Raw genomic sequence first — 22,326 nt, 5'->3', positions numbered from 1 at the left:
TCAGGGCTCCGCACCATATCCTGACACCATAGTCTTACTCTTCCTGCACTTAGTGTCACTATACCTTCCTGTCTCTCTTGAAAAGCTGGTCAACAAGGACCACTCTTGAAGGCCATTGAAAACATTTACTTCCTCACAGTGAAACCTTTTTTTTTTAACACCCAGAGGTGACTTGTCTTTTCCATTCCAGCGCATAAGCAAGTGCTTCCATCAGAATAAAATATATCAAACATCCTTTGCACAAGCTTTTATTCATGTGATTTTAAAAAGAACGGAACAATGAAATTCTCCAACTTTTTATATACCATGCATTTATAGACAGTGTACGACCACGTGACTAATTTGGCCTCCCAATTGAGCAGCAGCATCAGTAATATGATTCGACATGAAAAAAACAAAACCTTTAAAAAGAAGGGACACAGTCACAGACATCATTTCAGATGTTTGCCTCTGAGAAACCTGCTGAACCTTAATGGGTTTGGTATGATACAGTGATCCAGTTTGGCATTCAACATCTTTGACAAGCAGTGATGTCGCAACATGCTCAGATGCAACCTTTTGACATTTCCTGTCCGTGGCCTGCGAGCCGGTGCTGCCCGTCTGTTGGAAATGTTTGATGGCATCACCTAATGCCTCCACAAATCCCCGTTTATGGGTTGCTGCATTTACTCTTTCAGATTCAGAAATAAACTTTTGGCTGCATGTTTAATGCGACTTACAAGAAATGTTAACAATGTTACATATTCCAGCTTTTGACACACCGATAAAATGAAAACTGTCAAATTTGTTGAAGAGATTCTGTTGAAATGAACCTTGCAAGGTAGTAAATATTTCTCGACCAATAATAGGGGACTATTTAAAGACTGTTATTTAAAAGATGTTTGTCGGGATTTGTATTATGCAAACATCTTTCAGGAGAAAGAAAGAAAACATATCAAGCCAAATAAAATCTTTATTTAAGTAGGGTTATTACATTTATCCATGAGCAGTACCCCAGACTGAGACCATAAACAGCTGCTCTATTCACTGCACTGCATTACACAGCAAATAAGCCAGTGAATGAAATAAAAACAAGTCACTTTAAACAATTAAAGCCAGTGTTTTCTTTGTTACGTTTACACTTTGCAAGGTCATCGCACAGGCTGAAATGGACCCTCAGAATGTCTAGTTTTGGATTGTGGGGCAAATGTTTGACATCCGATCTCTGTTTTGGCCAAAACATTTTGAGAAAGCTGACCAACTTTCCTTGTCAGCTATACAAATAAAAGCGCAGTTTCCCAGGTCTGCTACCGATTATATAAAGTGCCTAAGGTTTTGTTTAACATGGGCACACCAAGTTGTGAACATTTGAACAGGCAAAGCCTTGGCCAACTGTCATCCCTTTTTGCGCACTCAGGGAGTCTCAGGCTACATGTTTGGTACTACGGTGCTCAAAGTCTACATACAGTCTACTGCCAGAAGACTCGGCAAGAATAAAAACAAATTAGGCCATTTTTGGCAGCATTTTGACAATAGTTCAGATCTGACCCAAAGGAAAGTGTGAGGCTTCACTTTAATAGTGCGTTTGCCAATTCATGAAAGAAAGACATTTGTTGCACCAAGCATGAAATTCAAAACAAAGACAGTTAAAGAAGAGTCACACTTCAATCCTAAACTTCAAAGGTAACGTGAAACATTATTCAACGTCAATAAAATAATCCATACTATTATATCTATAGTGCAGATAAATAATGAATCCAAGTTGGAAAAGTTTGGTGATCAACTTTATCTCTGAAGTAAATTCCTCCTTTGCAAGAAAAAAAAAGAAAGAAAAAAGCTTAATGTCAACCCTGTGGTTCTGGCAGATGGTCAGACATTTGGATGTGAATTGCACAGCCTTCATCGCACCCCTAAATTCATACAAGTTCATTAATTTAAGCTCTGCAAGCGCTTCTTTTCCCAACCTTTTATCCTCCTCCTCATATTGCTGAAGCAGGGTCTGGTACTTCAAGGAAAACTAATCAAAAGGAGGGTATCCAAATGTACTTCTTTGTGTAAACATGCTCAATGAAACATTAATTAACTAAGTACTTGCCAGGCCTCATTCAGGAATAATGCTATCTTCTAACTATTTTTTTCATGGCACTCTTGGCAATTGCATGAAATCGTCCCAAATGCATTTTGAGCAATTAAGAGAATAACGATGTTGCAAATATTTTACACTCAAAGTAACAAGAAAAATAATGTATAAACACTTCAGTTTAGATGACCTATGTCACTGTGGAGTGCCATCTTATCACAGATGAGACATTCCTAACTATATGCTTTGTTCAAAATTATTCATTCACCGACTTACAAAATTGGTGGAAAAAAGTTTCAAACTGAAACCAAAACAAGAAACGTGAAAAATGGACCTGTGTAACACAAACAACAGTTCAAGCTGGTACATCCTGTTTATTTTCTGCTGAACCTTCCGAGACAGAGGCTAAAAGTCTTCAACTCCAACTTGTAAGTTCTGTTTGATTCTGCAGATTTTATTTATGAGCGGCATCTCTTATGTGGTCCGATAATTTGCTGATTCAGTGTGTGAAAACAGGTCAGTGCGAGAGAAAAAAAAATAAATTACATCTCTGGCTCTGCAGTCAAGTTCAGCCAAAGGCAGTGCAGTGGGGGTGCAAGCGCTGTGCTCATGCATTTGGGCTAATATTTAGCATCGCTGTAATGCAGTCTGTCAAGCTGGCTTTAAACATCCATCAGACAATGAACTTAGTTTGTGCCTACAGACAGTTGATGCTGCAAAAAAAAAAAAAAAAAAGGTTTTAATAACTATGAAGTCTCCCTAAAAGCAGATTTAATGAACTGGCCATGAATGCAAGTGTCTACATTTGTAACCAACCTGTATTTACTTTCTCATAGCCTTAAAATAAAAAAGGTAAATATGCTAAAGCATTGGAATCAATTAAGAAGATGCCATTTGCTTTGTCAAAAACTGGCTGCATACACTTATTTATCCCTACCCCCTGCCCCTCACGTCATTTTTCTTTGCACCTTCGTGGTGGACGGCTCAGAGGAGAAGGGACACACTGAACTTTTTATGTCATCTTTACTGATTAATCAGCTGATTTGATAGCACTGGGGGAATAAATTGGTGGAAAGTATCTGAAATAGTTTTACTATATATGCTTCAATCATGAAGGCAAAATACAGCTAAAATCAACAGGAGAGCAGTGTCCCCCCCTTCGTCGTCATGAAAATTACAAAAGTAAAAAAATACAGTGTGTAGACTCAAGCATAAATGAATCCTGAAGAGATTATCTGCCGCTCTGTATTTGTGTGCATTTTCTATTCCCATTCCTTTATTTTTTTGGTGCATTTTTAAAGGAATACCCGATTTGGGTCCAATACATCCACGCAGCTGCAGCATCTTCCTGACAGAACCTGAAAACAAGGCTCATTAGACCTGCGGTGGTCCACAAATACTTCAGGCTGCATTTTGCTCAAAATACGTATAGCTGCCATCATTTGACATCTCTCTAAATTGCCCAGTGGTCTCATTTCCATCACTGACACCACACACATATCCCCGTTAGGTGTCACAGCAAACATGTGAAAGATGTGGAGGACTCATTTGGTAAAAACAGCTTCTCCTTCCTCGCGTTCTTCCTTGTAACGCACTCTGGCAGAACAGACAAGAGTAAAGCCAAGAGCAAAATTACCCAAATGAAATGCACCCACTGTGCACAGTGAGGCCAGTAACAAGAGTCCCAGACTTCAAATTTACAACAGCGATTTTCCTTTACATGACAGAAACACAAGTGCAAGTTTTGACGTAGAACATATAACGAAGAGCTTCAGAGCTTCTGCTAACACCTAATTTGAGCAATCAATTGTTATCAGATTCATGCAAGTCAGCTCAGTTCAGGGAAGAAGGAAAAACATGTTTGTGTTATACTCTTGTTATTTGTGTTCACTTAATATTCACAATCCAGAGCTACACATGTCAACATGGAAGAGCAGATAATCGTGTTGAAAAATGTATAGGTGCATTTCTCTATAGTAGTGTGCAAGGTCAATATATTAATTTTTTTCTTCAATTGTTTGGTTTGATGTGCATGCCGATGTTTTACTGCTGTTCATTTCACAATAGGAAGAAGAAAAAAGGCTTTTTCAAAGATATTCATTGGTAAAAAGTAAAACAATTGGGATTGTGTTATTCTCTGAAAATTAAGGCACTACTTTCAGTAAATGCTAAAAGATCCACGAGGTCCTCGACAAAGGACAAGCCACTTTCCCAGAGAGTTGGTTGGTAATCATTAATACTGAACATAACCTGCTCCACCACAGCAGGCGATAGACATTCATCATTCTGAAAATCATGAGTTAACACCTTCAAGTTACCTCACTGAATGTCCTCCCGTCTTGCAGCACAGGTTTCTGGCATCAAAGGTTTGCACAAAAATCTGAGGTGCAGTTTGTCTGCCTATGTGAATTTCAACACGCCACGTAGATCAGAAGACTTGGTTACACAATGTGTATGCCAAAATTATGACCAATCAATCACCGAGTAAGTAAAGGCTGAAAGTAAGGACAAGATCTCTCGAAGTCAGGATCATTGCAACTTAACCCATGACGGGCCAGGCTACAACAACAGCGTTTGTTTATAAACCAAACGGGGGATAAAAACTCTAAATAGGCAAAGTTGTGTCAATGTTTAGAAACATAGTTCCACAAAAAAAATGCCTGAAGTCCAAAATATGTGAATATCATTGATACCATTGTCAGCAAACTATGAAATCAATCTGCTCCAGACTTCTAAGATTGGTCCATGAATCCATCTACAAAGCTCCTCCTTGACAGACGCTAAACACTAACGCCGAAGGCATTTAAGGTTTATAGTTGAAAGTCAGCAGCAAAGTGGTTTCATTACAAAAACAACCAACAGCAGCAACACTGAGTCTGACATAGTTCCTGCCGTTCCCATGAAGACGGACATCTTTTTCCAGAACATTGCTGTGTGAACGTGAAACTTTTCTGAAACACAAAATGCAAAAACAATATGTTTTCACTTGAAATGTTGTTTCAACATCCTGAATATCTACCAAGTTTGGAGTCAGAGTTCTGACAACTGTCTCTTGGGAGAGAAAAATTCTGCTCACCAGCAAGCCAGTCATAAGCACCACTCTTCCACTAATAGCTTTTGTTTTGTTGATTTTTATTTCAGTTCTTTCTGCAAAGTAGCTTGATTTACTGATGTAAAAAAAATGATGTGGTTTGTTAATGCCCAGAATCAGTCTTCAGCCACGGGGCGTTGCCAACAGACTCCTGAGACTGTTGCATGAACTGTCAATGCTGAAGTGTCCTACTTTACACTGGCAGGGAGGAACCTCAAACAGTGTGCAAATTAACCTTTGTGAAAGGCAGCGTTATTAGCTAGCTGCAATCATGTGACTTGTTAGATGCCTGTAAACAACTGCCAAGCGTGTCATGAAATTATCTTGACGTCTTGTGACGTTGATGTAGGTTGACAGTTTGTGCAGAGAAATTTCAATGACAAGACGACGCCTACATTTTCATGGTAGTATTATCAAGTAAAGACAGTACGTGCCATTACTGAAAAGCTGTACAGCAAAACATTGAGGATGTTGTTGGCATTCAGGCACTCCAGATTAAACCTGCCAATACAAAGTGATCGCCCTTGAGAAATCGTATTTAAAAAGAACCAACATGAGGCAGCAGTTTATGTGGGGTGTTTGTCATAAAGTAGGTGCTTTTCATATTGTTTTAATATTCAGACCTGGGCAATGAAACATTGCTAGCAGGCTTGCTGCATTAGCATATCATTACACCCCCTGCTGTGAAGGGAGGATTGCAGGCCAGGAGGTTAGTTTTTCTTCCCGTTTTGCCAGAAGCTCTTCTTTTGAGTTCCAGCATGTTAATCTATCAACCATACCAGTACTTCAAGGTGAGTTTGGTGTGAAATCCAATGTTGTGGTTGTGCACACGAAGGACAAAGCCAGTAGTGCTGCACTCAGCAAACATCCCAATGAGCTAAACATCAGTTTTTGTACTGAAATACTGTGCAAAAACTGCAGATCGGAATGGCCTACAGACAAAATACCTACAGTCTGTCTTCACACATCCACAGTGACTAGTCATCAGTGTGGTTCTGCTGAAAGTCATTTAAAAAGCGATCATTTTAGGGCCACATAGCTACGTGGACAAAGACTTGTAGATCAGATATGATCGCTAACAAACGACTTCCCACAAGGTGGACTCATGATCTTACGTCAGGCCTTTGTTAACAGTCAGTCTTGATCATCAACCTTCAATAAAAAAGCTTCTGGCATGCCAAACAACACTTGGGTGTGCATATGACCAGCACAGAAGCCATCAATTCTGGCATTCATCAACGAAATGGAAGAGAAGAGCACATTGTGAGTAACTAACAAGTCAAGCATAAGTATGCAGGCTGTTCGGGTAATTTTAGCTTCCGAGTCTCCTCAGAACAAACAGCTCCTTCTTAACTCAAGTCACTTAAGCCAAACTCTTTGGGTCAGACTTTGTCACCTTGTCAGGACTGCCAAAACTGTGTAATCTACACAAACTGAAGGCAGTAATAGTCAGTGAGAATACATGTGTTACTTCTTTGAGTTGTCATTTCAGGGTAGGGTGTACAGGTCAACATTGCCCTTTTTAAAACATAAAAAAAAAATAAAAAAATGTAATTTAAAGATGGAAATCACAACTTTTGGAAATATGGCAGGGACACAGCTTCTCTGTACATGTGCAAGTGTAGTGACAACAACAACCATGGGGGTTTCGACAGTTAATTTAACAGTGCTTTCATGATGTGCCAGATTAGGACCAATACGACAAAAAAGAAGAGCTAAGAAACCACCAGGACAGTTGCATCATATTCCTATCTGCACATGCACGTGTGGTTTTGTTAGAAGGGGGAACAGAAAATAAAAAACAACCACCACTGGTCTTACATGCAAACAATTTTTTTCTTGCATTCTCAAACACAGTCTTAATAATCCGACCGTCTCAGTCACTGAATTCATTGTTAATTCCAAATGACAAATAATTGAAAGTAGGCTAATAATTGAACGTTGCAATATTGGTCTACATTCATAAATAAAAGAAGAAGAGGTTGCAATTGCTCCTGTAGCCAACTCTGGGGCACAGTTTAATTATCAGCTTGGTCTATGAGAGTCTCCCCCAACATTTCCTGTTCTCGGCTTCCTCCAAAACAAACTGGGAGAGCTCGGAACGAAATGCCTCTGTGAGCTGGCACTGTTTATAGAAGAAACAATAAAAGAAGAGATGTGGGCCACGGAAAGTAGCAATGGCCTGGTTTCCTAAAACCCAACCACTGCAGACGAAGAGAAATGACTTGTGACGGGTTAATCTTTCACTAAACACTCCCCATAGCGAACCACGTTTAAGAGCACACTGCCTCAACTATTCAGTCTCCAGAGAGAGGCTCTACACATAAAATAACTATTGATACATCAATCTGAATGAAAGAAAAAAGTTAAAGAGCACTATAAATATAATAAACCAAGGGTTTCCCTCCCTTGACTAAAATTGGGATTAATTCTGGAAGCTTTGAAAACAACTTTTAACATAATTAAAACTTTAAAAAAAATCTTTGTGTCTGATGGAAAATGTACTCCATTAACACACGCCAAACGAAACAAACCAATGAGACTACAAATAGGTTGAGAAATGTTGAACAAATTAATCATAATTGTTCTCACAAGGCTGTGGCATGTTTAAACTATGAAGCTAATTGAATTTTATGCACTATGCTTCACAATTCTGACAAATCTGCCTGTGAAGAATAACCCAAGCTCTAAAACTGTCTTTATTTATTGGAAGTAAATAGTACAGCAAACTTTTGAGGTGCTAAAGCATTCAAATGCCATATGGTACAAGTGTCCTTGAGCGCCCGCTCTCAAGAATGATATGAAAACAAACATGTTGTTTACAACTGAATCAACAATAATCACATTACATCTGTTAAATAGGGGGGGGGGGAATTTCTCTCCAGCCACAAAGCACTAAAAATGACATTTCAAGCTTGCTTCATCTCCATATTTGTATTATAGAAAACATCCTTCTATAGTCCCGCCTGTGTGTCAACTCACAGCGACCATGAGCCATGATGGGCGCATGAACTGATGACCTTCAAGGTGCAGAGTAATGGCAGAGGTAAGCAGAAAACAAGCATCAGTCCTGAAGCCGTAGAGAACCAGTTACACCTGAAGCCCCTGGTGAGCTGGCTCGTCAAAGCTGTGTTAAAGCAGCAGACAGTTGCCGCTTCACAGCTGTTAAAAGTGAGAAAGAAGTCAAACAAAAATACTGTATTTCATAAGATGACGATTAGTGAAACTACAAGGATTGCAAATTAAAATAAACCCTCCACTCAGCACTATTAACAGGCTCGGGTCAAGCTTGTTTAGACGACTTCCTTTGAGTGTTTCATACCACACTCAAGAGAGAGAAATGGCTTAGAAAGGTGCGAGTGTGGCGACGGGCTGATGTGACAGACAGCAGGGAGAAGCAGATAGGATTTCATTCATGTGTCGGATTAGAGGGCTCTTTGTTACTGCCAGAGGAGGCAAAGCATGCCTGGAGAGAGACAGGGGGAGAACAAGGATCGCCCTCACTCCTCTGGCACTTGTGCTGGATTGTTTGGAAGCTGAAGGCAGAGTTTGTGTGTTTGTTGCATTCCTGTCCACATCACATGCACGCCGGTTGAACAACTCCAGCATTACCAGTCTGATTTGACCATATAAACGGGTTTAAAACTTCATGAAGATTTGAAATATGAGTTGTACAGATCTTAAGGACCTCAGATATACCCCATATCTGTGACCGCAAAGATCGAGGTCCCCCCCCAACTGATTAATTATTCTAAAGTACAACAAAATTTCACAAGGCGAAGTGAGGAAAAAAGGTGGCAAGTGGACTATTTTAAGAAACGCAGCCGAGACACAGTTTGGAACAATTATTTCTCAATTGTGACAGCGCATCTCAAAGGAGGATCCTCTGTGTCAGCATCAGTACAAGACAAGATAAAGTGAGCGACGATGCGCTATCAAACAAATATCACACATGCAGACGCGCTAAGAATGAGAATTCAGAGCCACAAAAAAAGAAACGCAGCAGGCCTGATATTAGGTACAAAGTGTCCACTAGGTTCCACTCACAATGGAAACCAGACACAGACACATAAAACTATCGTATATTTGAAATGCAAAACTTCTAAGCCTTGCATCAGTCAAATATAGACTATTTCGTCAGATGTAAAAATAAAACCTCTGACAATGTGTTTGTTCAGCCTGTTAAAGATAACACAAGATAGAGACTGATCCCATGTATTTGCAGTATTACAAAATATACCAGCTGACAGTCGGTGGGGATTTTTCTAAAAAAGATAACATTGTGTAGCAGAGGTGGATTCAACAGAGAAAGTAAGTGAGCTCATGGTAAATACTTAGTGATTGAAAGCCTACAGGAGACAAAAGCCAAATGACAACTGCAATTAACATTTAATGTGATGGGTACCATGTGAAACGCAATGTTTTCAGTCAGTGGCTCCAGAAAAACAGCTTACCCGAAGAAAGAAAACAACGAGCCAGCTCAATATGCGGTAAGGGGGCCATTCACTACATCACTGAGCAGCCCGAGATGCTCCCAATACAGCTGAACCACTTTGGTTTGTGACGCTCCAAGGTAAGGGATGCTTATTGTAATAGGTTTTCTTCGAAGAGACAGACGTACATTTGAGACAAAATCCCCACTTTGCCAATCAAGCAAGTCGAGTTAGGTAAGGACATAAACCAGAAAATCTGAGAAATATATTCAAACCAAAACTTACTGGATCACATCTTTTACGACTCAAAGAACCAAAATCTACATTTTATTTTAACAAACAATTGAATGTTGTTTTTTTCTCTCTGTTCAAGGCCTTTGCCTTGTGGTTTCCTGTGTGTATTTAACAGAAGTGACTTTAATATACAACAGAAGCACACTAATCCTCAGTTATTTTCTATCATTATGTCTTGGAAATAACAGCATTATAATAACGGCCATAATGAGCCTTTGTTACTTTGATGAGTGTTCACGTCTGAACCAACTGACAGGACGGACAGCCCCATGAGCTCCACTGAAACAGGTTAATACACTTTGAATAGGGGATCAATTTTGCATTGTGGAACTAATAATTTCCCTACATTTTTATCCTTTACAGGAACCGTCATCATGTGTTATACATTAGATCCACAATGGTGTCACAAAAAACTTTCAATTTGAATGTTTGGTAATTGTGTAAAAACGTAAAGCTGCTACTCTGTCAACTGCGAATTACGTCAATCAGTCACACTTGGTTGCAGACAACAGAGAATCTTGCACCACACTCTGCAGCTCAGGGCATGTTGTTTCGGTTAGCCCACCCAGAGACACATAAAGGTGCTCTATATGTAGCTTCCTGTAACTCGGTGGAGGCAGCCGCTTACAGCGCAAGGCTTCATCCAAAACTGACTGTATAAGCTTCCTGTCTCACCAATGGAATAAATTAGTGCTGAATAAAGTCAAACATTTACCAGGGTCCAAAGAGATCCGCATATTTTTCTCACGAGATACACCACCAGTGACCATTGGACTTGACAAATGACAGGAGGCCAGAAACAGGTTTCTGACAGTTTCTCAGGCTGGCTAGATGTCAAACTTTGTTGACCGACGTCTTTCTGCGGCGCGCCAACAATACTGCGTGATCGGGTTTGTCATCATGTGGACAGTTGAGCTGTTGCTTTGTGTTTTGTTTTTTTTTAAACCAAGACTTTTCTGATTTTGAGTCTCTTGAGCCACAACTAACGGGTGACAAAGTACGGAGCCATGTAAAACAGGACAATGTTTCTCAGCAGAAGTGTCTCATAGTTTTATCATGATTACAGTTATTCAGTTCAAGTGAAAAACAATTTATTGTGATTCCAGAAGCGTTTTTCAAGGGAATCTGGTGAATGAACTTTAATCTATAAAACCATTCAGCTGTTGCCAATTACACCAAACTACCATAGAGAGTGGGACTGAGATGTGAAGCCCCCCCCCGAAAAAAAAACCAACTTATGAGGGTGTTCTTGATTGCAAATGAGGGCGTTATCTTATAAGAAAACAAAAAGTAGAATTCAGATATGCATTCTTTGCACAACAATTTTCATAAAAACAGGCAAATAAATCGTGAGTAAAACCTGAGGTATAATAATGTGACGTCTAAAATAACATATGGAATTAATTCTTTATCTTGCACCAACTCTGCTTGAGAACAGACAGATTGCTTGATGAGACAGGTGTGGTCCTGTGAGCCATGAAGAAGCAACCTGTCTCAGCAGCACGATAAAAAAAAATTATATATATATACATATATCTCTAAGCACATAGATACCAGTTCAGGGATCAGAAGCGAGTTAACATATAGAGGAAATCTGCTAGGAAATTCAAGCACTAGCCTTTTATTAACCAACCCTCACTTTCATTTCCACCCGACACTGATATACTGTAGTCCCTAGTGTTTTTCTAGTTTGAACCAAACGTTCTAGTTGATAGGGGGGAAAAGAAGTGTGAGGCATCAGTTTTTCAACTATGCAAAAAAACACTGTCTTCTCTCTTTAGCAAATTCCTGACTTGAGGCAAAAACAAAGCCAGCACAAGATATGATGTTTTTGTTTGGGTTTGTTTTTTTGGGGGTTTTTTTTAAACCAGGGAGACTTGGCGTTTCTAATCCCAGCTCGGGTGTCAGAAGTCATCAGGACCGCTGCTGTGATCACTTGTGGCACAGAGAGATAAACCTCCGGGGAGCCCAAGCTGCATTTAACCAAATTCGACGAAGGACCCAAGCGGCAAGAAGACTGCAAATGTGATACTTCCAAAAAGAGAGGGCTCTGGCCTCCGTGGCAAGTAATTCAGATTGTCGCCTAATGGTGTGTGTGGGGGTGTGTGTGTGTGTGTGGTGGGGGCGTGAGGTAATCACAATGAAATGCATAGCAGCATAAGCCCTTAAATTGATGCTGACCATGCTAAAAGTGGAGTCACAGGGACACAGGCAGTGCTGAAATCAGATATTCCTGTCAGATCACACCGTGTGCCTCCAGCACTGTCTCTACAGTAAGGTACATTGTTTGTGAAATAATGACTTTCCCCTTTTTAAGAAAACACAGTATACTGCCTTTGGCAGTTTCCTTTCCTCATACTGCACATTTGGAAAATATTCTGTATTTCCAGTCATAAATCTTTGTCTCCAATTGATAACATCGGAAAAACTGCTTTGCAGATAAATGAGAAAATGGCTTCTGCACCAGACAATTCCACAATAAAAAACACTTTACCGTTTACATGGTTGACCTCATGTCTGGCCTCACTTTCTTATGAGCATCGCCTTGGTGACAGGGTGACAAGCTTGCAATATAGTTTGAAAGGGATCAATTTTTTCCCAAAGGTGGTAATCAGTGCGAGAGTGGAGCTAAAAATAAATCACAAATTACATTGATAATCAACTGGGGCAGTGCGTCACTGCCGTCCTTCTCCAGGGTCTCCACTGTGATCCACCTTTGATTTGGCACAAGTTTTATGCAACACGCCTGTCTCGGTGCATCCTGAGCAGTTAGGGGAGATCAGACGGTTGCTCAGGGACTCCCCTAACCTCAAGACTAGAATATAAACAAGTCACAGTCGGCGGGTCTATCTTCTTTGCAGCACTGAAACGCTTTTCAAAAAAAGCCATGCAAGGAAAAATTTCAATTAACCACATCTCAATCCAATATCAACTTCAGTTATTCCTTAATAATGTCAAATAAATCACATCTTACGGTGGAAAATTACAAGTGTGTGCACAATAATGGTGCCCAACATACAGCCTCGACTCGCAACATTAAACCAACAGCGCCAATTTTTTCTTCCATCATTCAATAATGTAGTCCAATGTGGCCGTCTGGTCGCGAGGTAACATTTTTATGGTCCTTGCCATGATCAAAGCTGTGCATCAATGCTTCAGGCCACACCACCCCCAGTAATGTTCCAATATTTTAAGACGTGCTGCTTGTGTTTGTTGAAGTGAACCATAAATGACATTTTTGTCATGTTAAAAACAACATTTCTTTTAGTGATGAAAGAAATGTTCCGGTGATATACCACACAAAGCAGCTGTGTTTCGCCTATAATGTGGTGAGCTCTACTGCTTGCATGATGGGATAGCTGCTTATGGCTGCTGGTGCAACTGAGAAACGCCTCAGTGCGACAGGCCGGTGATCTCTACAGTAGAGTAACTATCCGAGAACAGACATGGTGGATGATCCTTCCTTTCTAAAACACACCTTTGTCTCACCACAGTGACGAAGCAGTTTTACAGGTTCCACCTTCACAACTACACCTCCCTCGCTCCCTCCCTCCAACCTCACCTGCCAAGCCTCTCAGTGAGCATGCGCTCTCATTCGTGATACATTATATAGCTTCATTCATTCATTCATTCATTCACCATCACACCGGTGCCCTATAAGGAGGGCCATATCAGTACAGCAGACAGACAAAGGTAGATTAGAACTTGAGGGTGGCCAACAGGTAAGAGATGGGTCAGACACTCATTGTGTCTGACCTGGATCTGCCACAGAGAGAGGAAATGTAGAAAGTTTTCTGCAGTGAAACTTTTTTTCCTTTTTCTTTTTTTTTTAAGTAGCCAATCACTTAAGCACAAAGCTGTTTGATAAATATCAATAAAACAATGTGCAGGATGATCACACTATGGCAGCAGGAGTGAAAGGAGCAGCCAGAAGGGAGGTCATTTGGCTGCGACTCAGTTTGCAGTGTGTCGTTTTGACACCTTTGTGTCAAAACGAGACTGATCGCTGGATCATCGCGCCATGTTTATATTATTGCAAGTGCGGATGATCCGAGTGTTGTTGTTTTGTTTTGTTTTTTTAAACGCATTTATTTATTTTCAGATGTCACAGTGAAGCCGTGCAGGCAGCACAGCGTGACACTGCCATCTCCGGCCTTGTCCTGAGCTCCCCATAATCAGCTTACCAGGTTGAACACCGTCTCCACAATGTCTCGGTTGGAAACTTCTCCAACTTCCAACAGGCCGGAGAGCACGGCGAATTTCATCCGTATCCCCCTGATGGGCACCCCGGGGGCGAGGGCGGCTGCGGCCGGCGGTCTGCCCTCCCTCCCATCAGCCGGCTCCTCGCTCGCCATTTGCTCCAGGCGGACGGGGGGGGGGGGGCAGGTAATCACAGGTAAAGCACCTGTTCACCTTCCGACGGTGGCTGAATGGAGCCGCACGACAGGAGCAGGAAGGAGGCTCTGTGTCCCCTTCAGCTGGGCTGCTGGCAGTCTACAGGAACATGAGCAAAAAATAAAGAAATGCTCCCCATTCAAAAGTGTCCAGAAAAAAAGATAAGTCCGCAAAAAATGAAAATTAAGATTAAGGCGTCGGGATAATTTGCTGGGAAATGTCAGCGCTTCTTTACTCCGTAACTTGAAACCACACGGATGGATTAATACTGGTAGAGAGGGGGAAAAGAAGAAGGGAAGACGATATCTTGCAGGTTAAAAAAAAAAAAAACAGCAGGAGACGCAGGTGAGTCCGTCCGGTCCTCGTGTCTTCCTCCTGCTCGGACAGACAGTTTGAATGTCTCCGGTGGAAGTTGCTATTGTCACCGAGTCCACACACAGTTGACAGGTAAGAAGCGCTTGGCACAGTCCAAGAAAAAAAAATAAACTCACAAACTGGAGAGGGGGCGAGTCCGTCCGCGGCTACGCTTTGAAATAGAGGAAGGACGGGAGCGTGCGCTCGCGGCTCTCCGGAGAAACTCCGCCGACTGGGTGAAACGGCGACGGTGACCCAGCTGCGCTGCGTTTGCTTCCTGATCTGCCCCGGTAGCTTCAGCTCGTCAGCGCCATGACAGTGGAGCCCTTGAGTGGACGGCGCATGCGCAGTGGGCATCTGGCGGGGGGGGGGACTGAGCAGCTCGAGGGCAGGTGTGCCCCTCAGGTGGCTACTGTGCTGATGAGAGGATCAACGCGTAGATTTTTGTGATGTTGAGACACAAATTGAAAGAATTCCAGCCTTTTGGGGGCATTTTCTGCGGAATAAAGTCATTCCAGCTGGTTTCAAGCTTTTTTTCTATGTGTTGTGAAAAAAAACAGAAAACACCTGCAGAACTCCTCATCAGTCTCCTCTATGTCCTGTGGCTGAATTCTGCTGGTTATGTGACGTCTCCTGGCCTGCTGAGAAAAGCAAATATTCACACCACAAATATGAGAGAAATCGCACAAACACGTTTTTTATTTACCTTAGGAAATCAAGTATTTCTTCATTTACCCACAATCACACTTTAAGGGAAAATTTATTTGCAACAAACTACACATTTTTTTTGTGTAAAAAAATGTCTGGACTCAAATCATTGATAATCTCAGTTTGAGAATATGCAATAACATGCCTTAAGTGGGTTTAGAAAACTGAAAATACAATGTTATGACATCATTCAAAAGATTCTTAATATGATACAGAACTGTTCAATTTGAAAAATAGCAGGTGATGCAGTAAGTATATCTACAGTTTTGTTGCTACCTGAAACATTTCCAAACAGGAAGTAGTTTTCATTCATCTCTGCATTTAATTCTTTCTTATGGCTTTAATTCATTGTTTACAGCACTCTCATAGAGCTTATTTGTATTAATTAATAGGTTCTAATATATATGTAGAGAGAGAGAGAGAGAGAGAGAGAGAGAGAAATACATACAAATAAGAAAACAGTCATTAATATGACCCCTGATATGTTTTTGTCAATAATCTCAAATGATCCTGACAATTATTACTTTCCTTTGATTCTCACAGTGGTGGTTCAATGTTCTTATATGTATATTATTTATAAGGGCTGTATCTACAAATATTTATTTATTAAAACAACCTGACCTTAGAAGATGTGCCTTTAGCATTGTATGATGTGATTAAACATAATTTTAGTCAGAAAAAAAATGCATAAGCACTAAACAAAAGCTAAAAAAAAAAATAACAACAAAGACAGGGATATTCTACATGAGAGGCTGAAAGGATGGAGTGTTTCATAAACAGGATCCCGCTGATTTTTTTGTATCAGTGTAGCAGATTTACATTTCATGTCAAGAGGAGTCACTGACACAAAGGACCGAAGGCTGTTTGTGGCTCATTTCTATCTGCTTTGTAATTCAGCTTTCACAGCGACTTATGTTTCATCAAGCTGACATGAATGTAAACGCGGAGCTGAAAAGCAACATGCATTACCTCAAATTAAGATGACAGGATGTTTTAAGGCACTCAAACTGCAAGATGTTGTCAATATCGAATGTTGGTTTCTTTAAATTTACAAGAGGACTGTTCTCTGTTGATACTTTTTAAATATCTGAGGGCATTTTCAAACATGCAACATCAAAATGTTTTTATTTATGCATTGGCAGAAGATTGTACTTGTTACAGCACAGAAAAAATCTGCCAAACACACATTGTTATGCTTTCTATTATTAGTTTATATGTATATTAGTATGTTTTTTTTTGTCATTTCTTATCAATATGATATTTCTTATTTTTAGCTTTCTTGTTTGATTGCCTCTTGAATCTTAGGAATCATGATTGTTATGGAATGAGGAATTTAAGCAGTCACTCAAGCTAATAACTGTGTCATTATTGTTTTTCATTGACAACATTGTATTTATCTCCCGGTGAAAATTATTTAGCGAACTAAACATTTCAAATATAAAATACCAAGCTCATAACATCGAAAGCAAAGCTTAATTTTTGTTTCTTTTTCAGAGAAAAACCGATTTACTGATGAAATTCATGAGAAGGCAAGGTAATTACAATGTACTTAGAGTTTAAAAGTTGTATTGATGTATTAATCTATTGCCTTTAATTAGCAGAATTATAGATAAAGTTTCCGATAAAGACTTTCCATTGATCACACGTGTTCTGTTTATGTAAGTACAGTGATGAAAGTTGGATGTCGGTCAAGTCAATTTGTTCCTTTTTTGTTTTGTTGTTTTACTTTCCACAAAGTTGACTGCACCGATCAGAAATCTTTTCTTTGAGGTTGCAGAATTGATCTTTCTTTGTTGAGAAACAAGCAAATTACATTTCAATTAGTCATTTAAACTGCATAAAATGTTTTATCTTGACAAATCAGTTATTAACCTTTAGTCTTTTTGTCATTTGGAAAATATGTAAATGTCCCAACAAGTGTGGTGAAGAATTTCCTCTAAATCAGAGTGGGGGGAAGTCTAATTTGTTGTACAATCACAAAAACCTTCATTATGCAGGTTCAATAAAGTCAAACAAAACTGAGCAGAGGTGGAGGGTGTTGAAATGCATTTAGAACTTCATTTTCTTCCGCAGCACAGCAGCACATTGACAGATGTCCGCATCCCGAGGCACTGCAAATCAAACACTGAGGGGAAGTGACAGCACTGCTTTGCTTGCCTTTTCAAATCACCACCATCATCATAACTGCACGAACCACGAGGCATTTACCGTTTCAGAGTGTCATCCATGTCTGTTATCACATGAATGAAATCTTCATGCACGGCGAGACAGTTGATAAATCGTACACTTCAAATAACATCATGGACATTTTTGACCTTATCTACTCTCAGTGCTCACAGCTCAGCATGGTGCTTTCATATTTGCTGCATAGGGTGGAGGAGCATGTCGGAGTGTTGCCACAGAAGCAGCTGGCGTCACTGTTACCACTGACCTCACAGTGAAGTGTGTTTGAGCCCTCGGGGACCCCAGGAGTCATGGAAGCCAGCAGCACCACCACCCACGAGGTGCAGGCCTCGTGTGTGATTTAATGACCTGATATTAGACTTACTCACTGAGCCCAAAGGAAGACTCGCTTACATAAAGCTTTAAAAAAAAAAAAAAAAAAAAGTCACTAATTAAACTCACATGCATGCTTTTGCATCGTGGGAGAAAATCAAAGAGGAAACATGCAAACTCCACTTTGAAAGGCCCGGCTAGTATTTGAACCTCGTTGTTGTGATTTCCGAGCGCTACCCACTGCTCCACCCTGTGGCCCACAAATAAAACAAAGACTTGACAGTCTTCTTAGCATAAGCAATAAAGCAGACACTGTTGAAGAAAATGTAATACAAATTACAAAAATGAATGAGTCGAGAGTCTTTAAAACCCCAAAAAGCCCCAGAAAACAATACACAGCACTTCTCTGCCTAAACTGAATGTTGACCTCTTCATGAAGAATTTATTATGGAATTCATGGGTGATATTAATTCATTTGAGGCGTGGAGTTTATCTTACCAACTGGCAAAATACCTTTCCTTTGTTCCAGGAACAGTTGTGGGTGGATCACAGGTTACGCACCTGCATAACATGTTAGCACACTTGGAGACTTGTTTTTCCTGTTCAGTGAATAAAAAAAACATTTTTCCGTTACCAGTCGTGTCAGTTCTCCTACGTGAGGATCAAAGCAGGACAGAACATATGTGCTAAACATATCAATTAGGAAGGGTTGGTCAACTCAGTTGTAATCCTTTTCATTCCATTGTACTATAGAAACAGACGCTTCATGAGAGAATAAAGGAAATATCATAAAACAAAGCAATTAATAGTCTCAATCTTAAACTATTGAGATTATAAAATACATTGGAACAAAGCTATCAAGAAAACGATAATAAGTACAGTTAACATTTTTTTTTATCAAGATAAAGGTAATAAAATATGTAAAATACATTGTTTAATGGAAGGCCTGAGCAAATTATTGTGATTAAATGCCTGATTTATGTGGGTATGTCAGCCGTTCTCAGCTGTCCAGAGAGTTAACTTAATTCTCTCATTAGTTCATCCCACAGAGCAGTTTGCCCATGTTTACTTGACTTTTGATGTTAAACAACAACAACAACAACAACAAACTATCACAAACAAGACTTTTCTAATGAGGTAATGCCTAAAAATAACATGCCATTATCCGTAGATTATCCTCTTCGCCAGCAGAGGGAGCAAAAACGAACTCTTCCAGTTATCGCGAGACATGGGAAATCTCATGATGCGTTGCTCCTGCAATAACTCTCGCGGGATTTCCTCTTTCCTCCTCTTTCACTCCCTGTAGCCAACATGGCAGTCGGCAAGAATAAGAGGCTGACCAAAGGCGGCAAAAAAGGTGCCAAAAAGAAGATGTAAGTAGAAAATTAACACAGCGCTAATCGAGGCAGACTTCGGCGTCTTCAGTGGTCTTATTTTAACGTTCGAAAAGTGTAGGATGAAACCGATATTTGTTAGATGCAAGGGAGGCCGATGCCAGTCGCCTACGTCGCCGGCCCCTATGGCGTTGGGAGTTCCTACCACGCCGTGTCCTTTTACTCCGTTTTTACAACTTTTAAGTACGGCTGAAGCGGAAGCAACTACACGTGTGGAGCACAAAGCTTTATTCGTAGTGTGCAAGAAGGATGGGAGCACTTTCAGAGACGCGGTGACCAACTGGATAAGCGCAAGGCTACCGAATGTTAGCATGTAGCCGAGCTTCCATTGCAACATGGACGAGAGATCATGCAGAAAAGCTTTAAAACAACCGTGGTTAAAGTAGCAAGTAAATTACGAGTTAGGTGGCGTGTTTGCACCTATTGTTATACACAACGCTTTCCCCTGGTCGATAATGTGACTTCTGTGATAGGGGTTATTAATCTGAGCCGTTTTAGCCAAGTAGCTGGTTGTAGGACAGAAAGGGGGCTCATGCTAATGCGCCGCACGTCATTCACAGTTCTGGTTCCTCTGTCATATTTTAATGTTCGTTATTTTCCCGCAGTGTGGACCCTTTCTCCAAGAAGGACTGGTATGATGTCAAGGCACCAGCCATGTTCAACATCCGCAATCTTGGCAAGACCTTGGTCACCAGGACTCAGGGAACCAGTAAGTTTGCTTTTTCAATGTAGGTGTGTGTCTTGAGCCAAGGAGACTGTGTTTATTGAATAATAATTTTACTGAGATGGGTGAATGAATGAGGCGCTGCGTGGTGAAGTCTGATCAACACGAATAGATATGTCATGAATTAGCACAGACGATTGCTTTTGACAGACGTTAACGTGGTGTCTCTGTTACTTATACTTTCTCCACCTATACATATGTCTGGTTGCCTCTGAGAACTTTGTTTGGGGGTTTTCTTTCTGCTAACTTTTGCAAACCTTTCACCACTGCTCAGGAATCGCCTCCGATGGTCTGAAGGGACGCGTGTTCGAAGTGAGCCTCGCTGACCTGCAGAACGACGAGGTTGCTTTCCGCAAGTTCAAGCTCATCACCGAGGACGTCCAGGGCAAGAACTGCCTCACCAACTTCCACGGCATGGACCTGACGCGCGACAAGATGTGCTCCATGGTCAAGAAGTGGCAGGTAATGATGCTTCATCGATGTCAATGTGCTTAGATTGTTGTTGTTTTTTTATGCAACCAAAACATTAGGTGTTGTAGTACATTTATGGTTTTATGATAGAATAGGAAAAACATTAAGCATTTTATTTCATGTACTTAATAAGTCTCGCGTGGTTGCAACCACTTGCCCGAAACTGGGACTGATCACTTTAATACAGTCAATCAGCGGTTACTTAATAAGACCTGTGTGGATGATGCATGTTGTTGGGATGGACGGTTTTGTTTCTTTGAAGCATCGGCAGTGGTCGTCCTTTAAACCAGTACTTTATATGTGATGTCTCCCGCACTATTTTGAATTTCATGCTGCTGTCAGTGGTCCGGCTGCAGTAAAATCGAGTAGCGATGTGCTTTAAAATGCCAGCAGGGAGCTTCAGTTCCACTTTAGTGCTTCATAAATGAAACAAGGATTTTTGTCACTGAGCCAAATAATTGGATACACACAGGGCTCATTTCTTTAATTTGGGTTAATACTCCATTGTCTCGTTTTTAAACAGCTTTGTCTAGCTGTCAATGTGTTGTACTTGTTTTTGGAAGCGTTATCTCAACTCTGAAGCGTGAGTTGGGCATGGTCATGTTTGTTCTGATATATTGGCAACTTCATAGACGTGTAGAAATAGATTGCCATTGGAGTTTAAGTATAGTCATACAATAGGCAGGTTGCGTTGGTAGTTCAGCAAATGGTGATCTTCAAATAAATGCATTAAAAGCAGTTTCCTGAACGACTAACCAGAATTGTATTGCGCTCTCTCTCTTTCTCTCTCTCTCTATTCAGACAATGATTGAAGCCCATGTGGATGTGAAAACCACCGATGGCTATCTCCTGCGTCTTTTCTGTGTGGGCTTCACAAAGAAGCGCACCAACCAGATCAGGAAGACCTCTTACGCCCAGCACCAGCAGGTTCGCCAGATCCGCAAGAAGATGATGGAGATCATGACCCGCGAGGTTCAGACCAACGACCTGAAGGAAGTCGTCAACAAGCTGTAAGTGCCCCTCTTGTATTTCGGCAGCGGGTGAAATCAAACTGTTGACTGCTGATGATGGCACCAACACTAATCAAATATATTTCAGTATTTTGTCCTTCAGTTTTCTTGTGCCGGTCAACGGGGAAGGGTTTGCCGTTCCGTGTGTATTAATATGTTGTGTGTTCTCTTGCATCCCAGGATCCCCGACAGTGTTGGCAAGGACATCGAAAAGGCCTGCCAGTCCATCTATCCTCTACACGACGTCTACGTTCGCAAGGTCAAGATGCTCAAGAAGCCCAAGTTTGAGTGTAAGTAGCACGTTGGATCTATCGGTAGACTATGGGGGGAGTCGTCTTCTCTGGAGGAGCATGATGACAGTGTTTCAGTCCCATATGATCTCCTGATTACGTTTTGAGATCACCTGATGTTCAGAACATACAGGAGTGAGTGTAAGAGGTTTCCGGAGGTTTGATCAATTACTCAATGTTGAAAGGGTTTTTTCTCTGTTGCAGTGGGCAAGCTGATGGAGCTCCACGGTGAGGGTGGTGCCGGCGGTGCCGCCAAAGCAACCGGTGACGACACCGGAGCAAAGGTGGAGAGGGCGGACGGCTACGAGCCCCCAATCCAGGAGACCGTCTAGAAAAACCCTGACAGATTTAATAAAAAATGTAAATGACCAACAAACTTTTTTTTTTTGCGTGTTACTAATAGACCTATCGCTACATTTTATACACTTGGAGGTTAATAAGTTGCAGGAGATGTAAGCATATTCAAAATCACAGCAAATGAGTCATTTAATATATCAAACTACTTCCTGGTGATGGCATGGTTCTTATTCCTCTTTGCAACGACACTAGATGACCATGAGATTAGTTTACCAAAATGGTTATTTAAATAAAAATATGAATTCGAGAT

The 22,326-nt window shown here is 40.8% G+C and overlaps 2 protein-coding genes across 2 annotated transcripts in view; one reads left to right on the top strand and one right to left on the bottom strand.

The window, feature by feature from the left end:
- The window catches only part of lrba (LPS-responsive vesicle trafficking, beach and anchor containing), a gene marked incomplete at its 5' end in the record, with an annotated part of 187,605 nt that extends 173,373 nt beyond the window's left edge, over positions 1-14,232 (bottom strand). Inside the window, one exon of the mRNA XM_080521001.1 lies at positions 14,062-14,232. Coding sequence (XP_080377127.1) covers positions 14,062-14,232 — 171 coding nt within the window. The remainder of the gene's footprint in view (positions 1-14,061) is intronic.
- Positions 14,233-19,113: 4,881 nt separating this feature from the next.
- Positions 19,114-22,095, top strand: rps3a (ribosomal protein S3A). Its single transcript, XM_080520309.1, has 6 exons — positions 19,114-19,203; positions 19,830-19,933; positions 20,223-20,410; positions 21,221-21,429; positions 21,610-21,719; positions 21,924-22,095. Exons 1-6 carry the CDS (start codon positions 19,142-19,144, stop codon positions 22,049-22,051), a joined length of 801 nt encoding a protein of 266 aa, XP_080376435.1. The 5' UTR covers positions 19,114-19,141; the 3' UTR covers positions 22,052-22,095.
- The last annotated feature ends 231 nt before the right edge of the window (positions 22,096-22,326 follow it).

The sequence above is a fragment of the Blennius ocellaris genome (assembly GCF_963422515.1).
Source record: "Blennius ocellaris genome assembly, chromosome: 3".
In the NCBI taxonomy this organism is placed as follows: Eukaryota; Metazoa; Chordata; class Actinopteri; order Blenniiformes; family Blenniidae; genus Blennius; species Blennius ocellaris.
Note: the sequence above shows the minus strand (reverse complement) of the source record. Positions and strands in the feature narration are given on the sequence as shown.

Coding starts and splice junctions, on each gene's coding strand:
- rps3a (XM_080520309.1), top strand. CDS start 19,142: ATGGCAGTCGGCAAGAATAAGAGGCTGACCAAAGGCGGCAAAAAAGGT. Junction 19,934..20,222: donor CACCAGGACTCAGGGAACCA/GTAAGTTTGCTT, acceptor ACCACTGCTCAG/GAATCGCCTCCGATGGTCTG. Junction 21,430..21,609: donor AAGGAAGTCGTCAACAAGCT/GTAAGTGCCCCT, acceptor CTTGCATCCCAG/GATCCCCGACAGTGTTGGCA.